This window comes from Diadema antillarum, unplaced genomic scaffold (assembly GCF_040938485.1).
Source record: "Diadema antillarum isolate AM-2024a unplaced genomic scaffold, OU_Dant_1.0 seq00001666_RagTag, whole genome shotgun sequence".
Taxonomy (NCBI): domain Eukaryota; kingdom Metazoa; phylum Echinodermata; class Echinoidea; order Diadematoida; family Diadematidae; genus Diadema; species Diadema antillarum.
The window spans coordinates 57658-73165 of NW_027272364.1; the positions used below are offsets into that span (position 1 = coordinate 57658).

The 15508-nt window shown below is 35.8% G+C and overlaps 1 protein-coding gene across 1 annotated transcript; it reads left to right on the forward strand.

Moving 5' to 3' along the window:
• Positions 1–252: 252 nt before the first annotated feature.
• LOC139711522 (sacsin-like) lies at positions 253–14023 on the forward strand. The gene is given in 6 exon segments (XM_071623399.1): positions 253–704; positions 6234–6258; positions 11403–11485; positions 12907–13165; positions 13399–13682; positions 13685–14023. Coding segments are annotated over 6 exon segments (993 nt in total). The 5' UTR covers positions 253–701.
• The last annotated feature ends 1485 nt before the right edge of the window (positions 14024–15508 follow it).

Here is a 15508-nt window from a genome sequence, read left to right on the forward strand (position 1 = left end):
TAGTAAACATCAATGATATATTTTGTGTGATAAATTTCAAGAGTATAGTCATGCAGGCTGACAACGCCCACGGAAATTTCCATTTCACGCCCATGCGCAGTGCTCATTAGACCTAAAGAGGATGTGCAGTATGTGAGCACATTGCCTCGTTCTATTGTACTGAGTAGTGTGGGAGAGAACTGATAGCGTCATTTGGGTGTATGTTGCTAAGAAACCGAGTTGTAAACGGCTTCAGACCAACGTCCACGCTTTTCATGTGATCGAATGGGACGAGGAATCTTCCAGTTTTCTGCCGAGTATTGCCGGTTTAGTGCATCTTTAAACCCACTCCGTCGAATATGTTTCGCTTCCCATGTCAAACTGCACCTGTGGGAATTCGTTTGCGTATATACGAGATCCCTTGCAAGTATGAACAAATTTGGGGAGAAAACTATAGATATGAATAGTTAAGCTCGTGTCAGAGCTGTGGAGTGACTCCGCGTTATATCAAACCTTTCGATCATAGGCGAGGATCATCAGGACTACATCAGAGACAGAATAGAGAGGGAGACTGGTTGGTGTACATGGGGGAAAAAAAAAACATACTCGACAGAATCGCAGTCTTTTAGAGGAATTCGGTCAATATACTGAATCAGGGTTTTCTTCTCTCTCGTAGCTTCATAACAAGCTTGCTTTGAAGCCGTCCGGCAACGCTTCCAATCATGGTAAGTTTTCATAGAACTTTGAAGGAAGTGATTATGATAAGCAACTGGAAATTATCCTCTTACATGAAGCTATCACGTTCCTAATTAATTTTCAATACGTATATGAGCTAAACGGCAATGCGTAACGTCTCTATAATTATTTGTTCTTTCCGGTTACAAATCTACATTAACGTCAGTTTGTGTCATGTGCTCAAGCTCAGAGCTGGCCAACTCGTAAAAGAAACACTTTTTATCAGGGAAAAAAAATGATGAAATGACATTTTACTGATCAACGTTCAAAGTTCAACATTTCATGTTGTTACCGCCATAAGGGTGTAAATATCCTTATTTTGAAAAATAGAAAATGGAATGAATGGACGGGTGTAAGTAAGCACGTATACAGACCGAACTGTTCAAACCAAAGAGGTCAGAGGAGAAAACAGTTTGGATCTTGGAGTGCCCCGTTCAGCAAAGCGTAGGAACTTCAATCTCACCGCACAGTCTTTCAAGAGGCTCTTAGATCATTACATCCAAACTCCAACTCCAATATCAAACATGAAGTGAAATCTCACAGGACTTATATCTACGTGAACATTTAACTGACATAATTATTATCTTAACGTTGAGTTTGTATTGCTATTGCAAATTCCATGAATAACATACAGCATATAGTAATAATAATATAGATTTCTGATTGTTCAAAGTGCGATGGTGCGCGTTTCCATCAGTCATATGGCCCTTTTTCAATTTGCGCCCATCCAAAGGGTGTATGGGAAAAAGCCCCTGATCTTACTTTTTGATATTACAGTTATGAGGGGAGAAGAAATGTAATAAATTACCGTCATATACATGCAGCAAACATGTATCAAATGCCTTAGTATAATTACTATCGAACATTGCGCGAAGTATAATTATTTCCTTTTTTTTCAAACTAAATTCTATAAGTGACTGCGAATCAGGAATAAGGCAAACTGCATAAAGCAAGAATAAAATCATTCTCAGCTCTGATGGTACATTGATTTACGTTGAGTGTCGGTGTGAATCTTAAATAGATCCATTTCAGGGAGCTTTCAAACGAGGAACTTTGATCTTAATCAGCTGGGTTATTATCAACTTGTTACTTGATTTTTGTCCGACATTCATGCACTTCGACACCTCAAACTGCAGTACATTAAAGGGATGGTATAGTTTTGGTTGAGATAAGGATTCAGATTTTAACTTTTTCCGAGATAATAGAAACCACTTGAAATGATAATATAATCTTTTATGAAATATCAATGAGAATACAATTCTAAAAGTAATTAAAAAAAAATCATTTGATGAAAATCGGTTTTGAATAAGCTGAGATATCCAAGAGCAAAGAGGTCCTAATAAAAGGCGAAACCCACCTATTATTGGGACCACTTTGTTTTGCGCTGTTGTTGGATATTTCAGCCATTTCAAAACCGACTTTCAACAAATATATTTGCGATTCCTCTTAGAATTGTTTGCTCTTTGGTATTTTAAATAAGTGGTTCTAATTATCTGAAGTTAAATCTGAATCCCAATATCAACGAAAAACTATACTATCCCTTTGATAAGGCTCTGACATTGCCTGGCCAAAATGCTATGACAACATGTCGCGCATGCATTGATGAGCGCCTATAAAACGGGATATGCACCACCAATCTATTTTTGGCGACGGGGAATTTGGAGGTCGATCGTACGACAGTCAGCTAAACCGTAATTCTCGTATGCAAGCAGAACTATCGATTATTACTCTCAAATGAACACGTTATATATGCATAGGAACTGTGTGAAATAACGCTGTAATAACACTATTTCAGTTGAGTAAGGACAAAAATGCAAAATATCAGCCGAAATGGTTCGCCGGAGAAGATGAATCAGAGCTCTTCCGAGATCTATGTTTTGGCTTTAATATTCATGAAGAGGGCTACAGAATTGGAGCCTATTGGTTACTGGACTAGTCTCGCGCTACGACCCATCGCTTACATTATGCTCCTCTTTCCATGTAATTACTGCTCTAACAGGTAACAGCTCTGTCATCCTATCACACCTCTTTCACATATAAATGTTGAGGGCTAGAATTGGTAGACACGTGCCAGGAATGCACAATATAGGTACCAGTCTATACTGATGTATAACTCTGTAATCTTTTACATATAGGCCTAAAGAGAGAGCTAAAATAGGAAGATATACAAGTAAGTATATGAATGATGTTTTAAGATATACGTTGAGTGTCCAGAATACTAGATAATTGCTTTTCTGAAACAGGAATTAACAGCGTGATGTCTCCGGTAGGCCTATTCCTAAGCAATGATCGAGAAAATGACACCCTTGGAAAGTTTTGGTGTCACAAATGCAACAAGATGCCTGCTTGAGCATTGAATAACCTTGAAATAGCATGGATACCGTATCACGCCATCCGATTGTTATGTGCAATATATTACAGATATAATTTTATGACAGAGTTACATCAATATTCTTAAATAGCACCTATCTAGCCTCCTGGACAACAGACCTGCATGTCTTCCAATTTGAGCCTTTACCATAATGTAAAATGTATAGGGTCTATAAGGTGACAAAGTTTACATCGATGTAAATTGGCACTTATCCAGCATTCTTACATGCTCGTTTGGCACTAAGGGAGATGGGCGAATCGAGCGATTTCATTGGTCGAAGAAACCAACTGAATTATTCAGTGGGTCATGAATATCGTATCAAGTCGAGGAAACAATCAATCTGCAAACAAACTTGGCTTCGAATAAAAGCCATTAACAAAAATCAACAGGCAATACAAACGAAATGATACCTATTTTATGTCTGTCGGTAAGTTGCGTCTTCGTATTTCACTTGTTTGTATACTCGAAATCACTGATAGTGGGCTCTATACCAGTGTGTGATAGTCCCTTCAATAATAGGCTGGGCCATGACGGAGAAATAAGAAGCACAACCATTATATTCCATGGACATATTTCCACGTCTGCGGACTTTCGAAAAGTTATGCACACATTTTTTTCCAGTACTATTCATTCACTTCCATCTTTAATAGCAATACATGAAATAAAAACTGCAATCAAATTGGTATTACTGTGCATTGTACATATGTAGTATTTCTGCACTAGGAAATAAAAACAACAACAAAACAACAAGTAATGACTGAAATATTTCATTTTGTCGTTGAAACAAATGAAAAGAAGATAGTACAGCAAAATTACCAACATAAAAAAATGGAAGTGAACGATTCCTTTATAAGTATAGGAGGACATGACATCAAAAAAAGAAATGTGCCTCTTTGTGTTAATCTTTGATTTAGGTATCATCTAATGCCATAGCTGTTCAGAAAACATTAAGGTCTTTCAAATTCATTAGAAATTATTTTTTATCTTTTTTCTTGCTATCTCAAATCATTATTTCAGCTGTATATAACATGTAGGACTGGAGACAATTAAATTCACTTAAATGCAAATTACAGAGGGATCCTGTGATATCTTCCCTGTAAATGAAAGAATAAATACATTTAAATATTCAAAAGAGCATGTGATATTTTATAAATTACAAAAAGGCGAAATGACCTCCGGAGTTACTCTGGACGAGTTTATTGTAACGTATACTAACCATAACGTTGCTATCCATTTTTTTTTTTTTTTTTTTTTGGTGGTGGTGGTGGTGATGGTCTAGCTAAAAAAAAAAATTATCAGTCAAACTGCTAAAAAAATTTGCTGGAACATGTGTCATGATGCGGTAATTGTTTATAGTAACTTTCATTTTCGCAAAATTTTTGTCACAAGACACTGATTTTATTTTATCATGTCCTTTTTTATAACATTACTAACCATGTCCTTTTAGTTACCTTGTCAACTCCAATATTTTTTTAATTGTATTCATTCTTTTCCATTCTTTTCTACACTCAGCAAAAAAAAAGAAGAAGAAGAAAGTAAACACTTTTTCAAGTTTATATCTCTCATAGAACATTTGGCTTAAAGTTAATTAAAGTGAACAGTGTTTTATTTGGTTATCAACCTGGTAGGTCAATATAAAGGGAAACTTAACGCATGACTGAACACCTTTACTTTCCTCATCAAATGCATAAAAGTTAAAATAGTAACAATTAACAAGATGTCATTCATTTGTTAGTGCTCTTCCCTGTAACAATAAGAACAAAAGACGAATTTAACGCAATAATAAAACATTACTTAAATTGCAACAGTAAGACTATGATCTCTATAATATCTTTGAAGCTCAAAAGATCAATAAAGGCTAAAATATTGGAGGAAAATGAAGAGTCTTCTGTCAAATCCAAATTCAAATGGAATGAGAATTGTAAATAGTATTTGGTTCTTAGATTTGTGTCATGAATTCTTTAATTACTAAATAAAAAATGAAATACAGATATTCTGTTCATTTAATCATCTTTGTGCCCTTACTTCCTATGCCATTTGAAGTTCGAGTTGGCAGAAAATTCTTATTTTTTCCTTTGGTTCCCGCTTTGATTTTGTTTGAGGTTATAATGAGAACGAAGACTTATTTTTGCTGTTTCATTCAGGTCTCTCATTGTATTAAAGTGGTCTTTTGTTATCATTGTTGTCTTTAAGGGCATTTCAAAATGAAAGACAACATGTCAATATTTGCAATTTTTACATTTGTACCTTGGAGGACAAAAACGAACATGTTCACTCAGGGGTAGAATTCCCTTTAAATTGACATACTGGTTTCATAGCCTATCAAATTACCTTTAACATGGTATATAATACATTGATTTTCATCAAAATCTTCTATGAAAAAAATGAACAGGAAAAAGTGTTAACTTTCTTTTTCTTTCATATTTTGCTGAGTGTACAAAATCTGGGAAGAATGAACATGTTGTAACATGATTTTGACCTGAAATGAATAGATGATGATTTAGTAGTAGGCCTACAGTGTAAAAGCAAATATGTAAATTTGCTTAAAGTATAAATGTAACGTTACTAACCATACCTAAGTATGTAATATATAAAACTAGCAACCCATCCCCAAACAATTCTCCCTACCTACTTTTCATAACAATTTATACCTCTACAACTATCCTACAGCAACGACACCAAAAAACCTATATGCTTCTCCCCTCCCTCTTTCAATCCACCCATTGCCAGAGAGACGTCTGTCATTGTTCCCCTCCCCCAATTTCCAAGTCCAAACATCCCCATGCCCTCGCCCCAGCACATCCATAACCTCCTATATCACCCCTTGCCACAATTCACTACCCACCCATACTTTTACTCATTACTACCTGAACACACTCACTCATAGCAGGGAGGTGTAAAAAAAACCTCCCTGCTTATAGCATGCTCAATTGTAAACACACATTCAAAGCTAAATGAAAAAGACACACATATACGGCCCCAAACTAATCAAATTGAGGATTTCTTTTAATTGAATGCAGTTGTATTTTGATGTTACATTAATGAACGTTACAAGCCTCATACGACGTGATCTTCAATGACTCTTTTATCATAAATGCCCTCTTCATCAGTCACTTGTTATTCTCTCTCCTTCTAACTGCCTATTCAGGACCAAGAACTTGATGATTCCGACCGTGAGTAAACTTTTGTTTGTTTGTTTGTTTGATTTATTTCTGCATTTTCTTTCTCCGAATACAATTCCAAATGAAAACAAAATGATACAGATACGTACAAATCAATACAAAGAAAAATCATTTGCGTAACAACATTCAGTCTGAAGTGGCATAATTATGAATCTAAATAACATAATTATTAAGGCATACTGTATCTAATAACAAAGGAGAAATCAATACAGGGGACCGTCATCATAAGCAGAGCTTAACGTGGATGAGGCCCTATCTGAATATGTGATACAAATGTAAATACAACACCAATTATGTATGTACTCATAAAACTATTAATCTTAATACACGAAGCACATTTTGCTACAGAAAAAAAGAAAAGAAAAATAGTGACTTGGCGCTTTCAAACGAGAAAAAAAGACAACACGCAGCACCATTGATTACTGCATGGTATAGTAGACAATAAAAGTGTAGGTGTGTGCGAGTGACAGTGCGTCGTGTGTGCAGGTGACAGTGCATGAGAGAATAAAGGCTGTAGCATGCCTATTTTGGGGTAAGGTATACGCTTTACTGAATATATGCAATATCATTATCAAAGAAAGGAACGGGAGGGAATGAAAAAAAAAACACTTTGCATGGATCAGGGCTTACTGAGACTTCAGAAAAAAAAAGAAAGAAAAAATACATTGATCAAAGACTACTAACTGGAAACATATTTCAATAATAAATACTTTTTAAAATGAGCTTTAAAGGAAAAAAGTGAAGTACGCTGCTTTAATTGATCAGGTAGGTTATTCCAGACATCGGGGCCGTAATGTCTAATTGATTTCTGAGCTAAAACAGTTTTGGGGTTTACAAGGTGAACATCTGTCGAACGGCGAGTTGGATATGTGTGTATATTCGAATTTAAGTGAAAAATATTATGAAATAAAGAGGGAAGTTGATTTGTTGCATACTTGTACATGAATATACCTGTTTGTAAAATGTGGATGTCCTGAAGCTTCAAAGTATGCAAACGATGAAATAAAGGATCTGTATGAGATAAATATATGTGGAATTAGTAATAATACGAATAGCACGCTTTTGGAGTAAATACAATGAATTCAGTTTAGTAATACTACAATTTCCCCTTACAATATTTGAATACAATATATGAGGCAAAATTAAAGAATTATATAAAATAATCAGGGATCGTTCTGATAAGAGATCTTTCAACTTCCAGAGTACGCCAATATTTCTTGATAGGGTCCTTTGTAGACAGGATATATGTTCGTTCCATGTCAAATGAGAATCGATTGTAATGCCTAAAAATCTAATAACCTGTTTCTCGCAAAGAGAAAACCCATCAATTGATATGTTGATATTAAGATCCTGTGAGTAGGGTTTTCTAAAATAAACAAAATTTGTCTAATTAACATTCAAAGATAACTTGTTTGATTTAAACCAATTCAATATATTCAATAATTCAGTGTTCAAACGATTAACAAGGGTCCCTATATCATGATCTGATGTAATAATAGATGTATCATCAGCAAAAAGTATAAAATTCAAAGATGGAGAAAAACCTATGATATCATTTATATATTATGTTAAACAACAAAGGCCCTAAAATGGAGCCTTGAGGTACCCCACATTTAATATCAAATTTCTGTGATTCATAAGACTGAAAACTAACATACTGTTGACGGTTTTGCAAATAATTTATAAACCAGAGCACAGCGTGACCTCGTACTCCATACGTATTAAGTTTATGTATCAATACTTCATGGTCGATGGTGTCGAATGCTTTCGACAAATCCATGTATATACCTATAACATGCTTCTTATCAGCAAAAGCTTCAATTATTTTATCACACATGTGAGCGATTGCATAATCAGTAGAATATCCACTTCTAATTCCAAATTGACTGGGTATCAATAAATTATTGGTTTGTAAAAACTGATGTAACCTTTTATACACAATTTTTTCAAGAACTTTGGATATACTTGGTAATAATGAAATTGGTCTAAAATTACTCATTAATTTAAAGTCATCTTTTTTATGAATGGGAATAACTTTTGCAAGTTTGAATGAGTTCGGAAAAATGCCTGTTGAAAGAGACATATTAAATACGTGAGTTAGGGGGCTTGCAAAGTAAAAAATTATTTGTTTCAATAAATGAACACTAAGACCATCATGCCCACTCGATTTAATTGTTTACATATTCTGAACAACATTGATTATTTCATGATCATTGGTAGGCGTGAGAAATAATGAATTTTCACAAGGATTGGGTAAATAATCAGTAAAATGTGTATTACATGAATTCATATTAGATGCTAAACTAGGACCAATATTTATAAAATAATCATTAAATGAATTGGCAATAAATGTGGTAAAATCTGTAATTTCCTCATTGTCAATGATGATAGAGTTGGTAGTTTCTTTTACCGTCTTTCCCATAAGAGCATTGACAGTTTTCCACAATGAAAAAAGATTATCCTTATTTTTTCTTTATTAGTTGAATAATACAATTTTCGGGACAATCTTATTACTGATGTTAATTGATTTCTATATTTCCGGTATTTCATGAATGAGTTATTACTTTGATTCTTTATTGCTTGCTTATATAACTTATTACGGGTTGATATAGACCGCATAATACATTTTGTAATCCAGGGTTGTCTATTTTTCTTTAAAGGTTTCCGTTTAACCAAAGGAATGTTTTTCTGATAATAATACAATAATCTGCTGATAAATTTTTCATAAGCAGTATCAGCATTGCTTTCATCAAATACATCGCCCCATTCTTCCTGCACTAAATCAAACATCAAAGAATTTATGTTATTTTCTGTTTCCTTGTAATACATTTGAGATTTTTTATTTTCAAAATATTGTTTTGGTTGCAAAGAACTATTGTTGATGGTAAAAACAGGCAAATGATATGATATATCATAATAAAATATACCATTTGTGAATTCTGTGTTTATTACATTTGAAAATATGTTATCAATAAGGGTTTTTGATGTACTAGAAATTCTTGTTGGGTTGTTGATATCTGCTTGAAATAAATAAGTTGCCAATAAACTTAACAACTGCGTTGTATGATTATCAGAATTATTTAAAAGATTAATATTAAAATTTCCCATTATAAAAGTGTCTTTCTTTTCCTGAGAAATAATACTCAGAATTTGATCAAAACTTTCTAAAAAACCAATCAATGTCATTTCTTGGGCACCTATATATATTAACTATAATATATTTTTTTACTTTACTGTTCACAATTTCAACAAAAGTATCTTCCGTACCCTCGATATGTAAGTCATGCCTGACATTTATATCAATATTATCTTTAATGTAGAAAGCAACCCCACCTCCCTTGCCTAAGTAACGATCAGAACGATACATTCGATAATACTCTAAATTAAATATTGGTGGTGAATTTGTATTAAGCCAAGTTTCTGATATGCCAATTATACTGAATTGAACATTTTGTAAAGAGGAAAGAAATGATTCTATAGAATCAAAATTCTTATTTAAACTTCTGGCATTGATGTGAAGGAGGTTAAACAAATCAAAAAATGATTGAAATTTATTTTGTTTTATCTGTGCATTAATCTTGGCAGTTGTGTAATAACTACTTTCGGAGTCATTCAAACTTTGATTATCAAAGATCATACCATGAGGGATCATTGTCGGTGTGGGGGTATGAGTAGAAACTGAAGGGTTGTGGGAAGAGGTTTGAGTGCAAGTGCAGGTGTCTGTGTGTGCATGTGCCCTGAGCGTGCGTGCGTGTGCATTCATCTTGAGTGTATGTGATAAAGAGTGCAGCGTCTAAATTATTTACTTGAAACTAGAGTCAGCGTATACAGAACTAGAAAAATATACAATGTCTGGAATATGCGGGAAGAATTAATGGGGGAAAAAAACCCTACAACAGTATCTGGCAGTCTGCCAGGGGTACCAAAATGGGTAATTATATATAGCAAATATTATCTAAATAACTACTTTTTATATATTTACGAGAAAAAAACAAACAAAGTGATTGCGAAGAGAATCACGATACATACAATCAGATGTACCTATATCAACCATGTCTATATTAAAGACAATGACTATGTAACAATATGCCTGTAAAATCATATGTACACAAACTTCAAACAATTGTTACAATTTTACTTTTAAACTTTATATAAAGCAATGATACAAATAAGCAGGAGCTTTAAGTACTCTCAGACAGGATATATGAATAATGTATAATACTAATAACGCTGTCGAAACAATGCCGTGAAGTGGTAAGTGTTCATCAGGAATAAGGTAACATAAAGATTAATCAAGTTTGGGAGCTGTCACATTACTCTAGATCAGAGGAGTGATCACAGTAGAGCAGTGTGATTAAAAACAAAACACAACTGTTTCATTACTAGCGATTTTAGGGGCAAATGAAAGGAGTGAAGCTAAGTTGTATGTGAGTGCGTGAAAAACTTCGGAATAATAAGCAGGTTATCACCCGAGAATCTGTTCTTCGCTTGTAATGACACGTGAATAAGTAACCATGATGATACATGAGAGAATTGTCAAGTGGAAAATCGGGGAGTCTCATTGAACCCAGAGTGATTGAGCAAGAAGATGACAGGAGCAGTGACATTGGTGTAATGACTAAAAAAAAAATCAAGCTGGTATTTAATTACAAAGTTCCCTCATATTTCTTTTCTTTTAAGCTTCGCTAACCAATGTGCCATTTAAAAGAATACAGTTGCCTTAAACTACAATATCGTTGACAGGGCACTCAAAGAGACAGGCATGCATTCTAAAACGAATCGAGATGTGAATTCATTGCTTTTTATGACCATGTACTTTCTTTTATATTGCCGTTACCAATACTCTTGCTTATTTTGGGTAAATACCTTGTACGGGTCAATATACAAGTATGACCTTTTCCTCTTTTCTGTGTGTTTTTGATGATGAAAACACAATTACAACATTTCAATGTTGCTGTGTGTATAAGGTATTATTATGCTTAATACAAACGCTGGCAAAAGAAATTGCTGAGTCAGTGTTTGTCCGGGCGAGGCATGTCCATAAGGATGTGAGTTCACAACCAAGCTGCAAAGTCTTGTTTGCGTCTAGACTTGTCTGTTTTTCTTTTCTTTTCTTTTTTATCCAATCTGCGCAGACGAGTTTGGTGTAACAGTGCCCCCGCTCGTAACGTATCTGAAGAAAATTCTGCGCGATTACAGCGATGGTCAGATCTTTAAGGTAAGTTTACGTATATTAAAAGCATAAACATAGCCGTCACTTATATTTATGAGAATTCTTCTGCAGCAACTTCTTCTGCCCTCACTGTAGTGAAGACTTCTGGGCCCAGATTAGTCTCATCAACCACCTCAGTCCACAAATAACTGGTGGCGATGGTCATCTTTTAGGTGAACAATGAACAGCCCATATTTTGCGTCTTACATTAATTGTTTTGAAGACGATTTTATTGTTTTACATTCAACGACGGAAGTGTAGCAAGTATAGTAAAGACACGGAAAACTACAAACATTTCCTCCAACTCGTCATCTATAACAAATTCACATGACATGCGGAAACTTGAAGAAAAAATGAAAGAGAAAATGCCACTCATGAATCCACCGTCAATATTGTTAGTATGTTCTAATATCCAAGTAATTAATGATTGTAGATGTTGCCATTTTACCATGTCCCGAGTTCATATCCTTCCAGACGTTTACAGCCTTATTAAAGATGTTTACTCCCCGATACCCGTCTTTTTACTGAGATGTAAATATGGGTAGCTGGTAACGTATGGGGTATGATGTTCGTTCAAGATCATTTCTATTTTCTTAATCTCAACATAATAAATAACATATACACGCAATGTACATGGAAGTAAAGAAATATTAACGTAAGTAATCAAGAAAAAAGGGGTACATTATATTTTTGATGGGTTTTGCAGAAGTAGGCCTTTTAGTGATAAATGAATGGGACGATGGAGATTCTGGACCCACTGAAAAGTGAAGCTTGGAGAGCTTGTATAGATTGAGGGTCCCACTAGTTACAATATACAATGTACATACAAAAAAAAAATGTGGTCACCAAACCCAGTTCGTATTGCTTAAACAGATAGCCACATGAAACATAAATATATACGTAAATTTGTATTGTTTATGGCGCTGATACAACTAAATATAGTGTATAGATCCAACAGAAACGAGACTAACAAACAAACAAGATACAAGACAGGCATTATGAGCTCAGACACACCGAAGTTTGATCAAGAACATTATAAACGCAACTATTTAACGAAAACTGTGAGAGAAGAGCAGCGCTAAGACAAAGGAGGCTGCCATCGAAAACAAATGACGGAAGAAGGATAAGACAAATAAAATGGGACCGATTGATGAATATGCTTGATGTATTTCTAGGTTTGCTTTGTGATTTGTCAGACGAATATGCTGTTCATGTTGTGGAGGCACGACGTTTACCATACATTAAGACGTTAAGTACAGTAAATTTTGATACCAAGACACTAGATTTGATCAGAGACCAGCAGCATCAATTTTGATACAAGGAATGTAAACCAATACACTGTACTTTAATTTTTATTTTTTTTACGGAGACGGACTGCCATTATGGTATGTTGTTTGTTTGTTCGTTTGTTTGCTTGCTTGTGAAAGGAAATTCTTCAAAATGCGGAAGATGCTGGTGCCAAGAGGGTTAAATTTCTCTACGATGTCAGACAGTATGGAACGCAAACGCTCTTCAGTGAATCCTTGGCACAGTACCAGGGTCCCGCTCTCTACGCATATAACGATGCCAAATTCAAGCCAAAAGACTGGGCGGGAATACAGAAGCCAGCCCGCAGCAACAAAGAGAAAGACCCTCTCAAGGTCGGCAGATTTGGCATCGGTTTCAACTCCGTCTACCATATCACAGGTACAAATTCCGTTAATTTGCTGAAGAATGAACAGTATTCGAGTAATGCACAATATCTCAATTCTGTCCATTCGTTGAGCTAATACGTACATTTTGTCTAAAGACAGTATTCAAAGCATGTTCATATATATCGTACACACTTTTTAGTCATAGTTATTATTCTTGATCAACCTTAACTTCTTTAATATATTTGTGTACGTGGTGTCTCATGGAAGCTTTCATTTTCTTCGCAGATCTCCCAAGCATCATGAGTGACCGTAGAATAGCCTACTTGGATCCATTGGCGAAACACTTTAGAAATATTGATCGTCTCCCCCAGACAGGATTCCGATTTCACTTGCAAAGCTCAGAGGACCAAAACACCTTTCGTGCATGCAAGGACCAGTTCCGACCGTATCGGCAAATTTTCGACGATGTCGAAGACGGGTTGTGTGACGGACAATTCGATGGGACGTTGTTCAGATTCCCGCTCCGTGAGACTGAGAGTGAACTTTCTAACAAAGTTTATACTGATGAAAAAAAAAGATGGACGATCTCCTTGACGCTTTCCTTGTCGACGCGGATGTAGTGATGCTCTTCCTTCGTTCACTGAAAGAGGTTGAAGTTATGAAGAGACCGGCTGATCAGAGTTCCCGTTTCATTGTCCGTGTGAAGGCAAATGTGACGTTCAATGAAGAATTACCGATTGAGCAAGATCACTTCACACAGCAGCTGGTTGAGTATTGCTCGAGAAGTATGGCAGATCGCGAAGACCTTCATATGTCCTATGATGTCAAGATATGTTCAGAAAAGGTAGAAGGGTCGAAAACTACTCGTTGGATTGTTTGCCACCACATCGCAGGAGGCGGTATGAGTTGAGAACTTTCCGATATGGCAGCTGAGCAGAATCTATTGCCATGGACGGCCATTGCCGTTCCTGTCAGTATCATGGAAGATCAACATGACAGATCTTTTGGAAGAGTCTTCTGTTTCTTACCACTTCCTCCAGGAGAAGAGAGTCGCACTGGGTTACCCGTTCACTTGCACGGTTTTTTCGGAATTCAGAGTGACCGCCGGGCGATCAAGTGGCCTGGTCCAGACCAAACAGACGTACCGGCAAAATGGAATGAATTGCTTGTAAAAGAACTGCTTCCGTCAGTATACGTCAGAGCGATAACAACTGCCATTGATAAACAAGACGTCAGCGTGGAGAGCATATATTGTGCGTGGCCTGACGAGTCATCCGTGCATGAGAATTGGAATGTCGTACTGGAGCCCTTCTTTGATGCATTGTTCAAAGAATCTGTCATACACAGTGAGAACAATGGATGGTTGAAAATTGGCGAAGTCATCATTAACGATTTGTCTGTAAAAAATGAAATGGAAGTGGTTATACTGAAGTGCCTTCGGTATGGTGATAGGCCGTACGCATCACTACCCAAATTTTGCATGCAATCCATCAGGAAATACTTCAAAGGAGACATTGTCACAATAACTCCAGTGCTTCTTCGTAGCTGCATTCGCAGTGATGAATCTGTCCTCGAAGATCTCGACAGCCAGGAGAAACTTTTGATTCTCGAATACTTCATGTCCGACAGACATTTCTCTGAGTTAACCACATTGCCATTACTTCCTCTCGATGATGGCAGTTTCATTCCATTCGAAGAATCCGATTCCAAAGTCTACATTCCAACCACCAGATTTCCTCGCCATCTCATTCCTGGTGAGAATCAGTCTTTCGTCCGAGCATCAGAATCTCAAGCACTTCAGGACTCCCTTGCCGAAGTGGGTAAGTGCGGCATTTACATCCACTTTTTATCTGCAGAAAGTCTCTATATGAACTTCAGATGTTTAAACGTTAAAAAAATGCATACTGTCATACCCTGTTTGCAAACATATCATATACTGTAAGTACTACGTAGAAACATGAAAAGGAATATATGGCGCTTGGACATTCTTAGGAATACTGCAATGTAACCATTTCCTCCATATTTTGTCAACAGATTATTTCATCAGTGGAAGTTAGGGTTAAATTGAGGTGGGATTTTACTCTAACTTACAGAGATCAACTTTGCAGTTAATTCTGCTTAATGTGGAATCTCAGAGGATTTACTTTGCCTTGATAAAGTGGTCGCTCTGATATATGAAATAAGAGAAAGGTACACAATTTCTTTAACTCTGGTCCCTTTATGCGTTTGTCCCTAAAAGCTGTTACTTTGATTCTTAAGAATTCCTCAGTGCTTGGTAAATAGATGTTGGCACATTTAGGGGGAAAACAATTACTCTTTCCACAGAATTACATCTACCAAAACTTAGCCACTGACATGACTGAAGATCCACTGATTACAAAAACCGCTGAAAAGC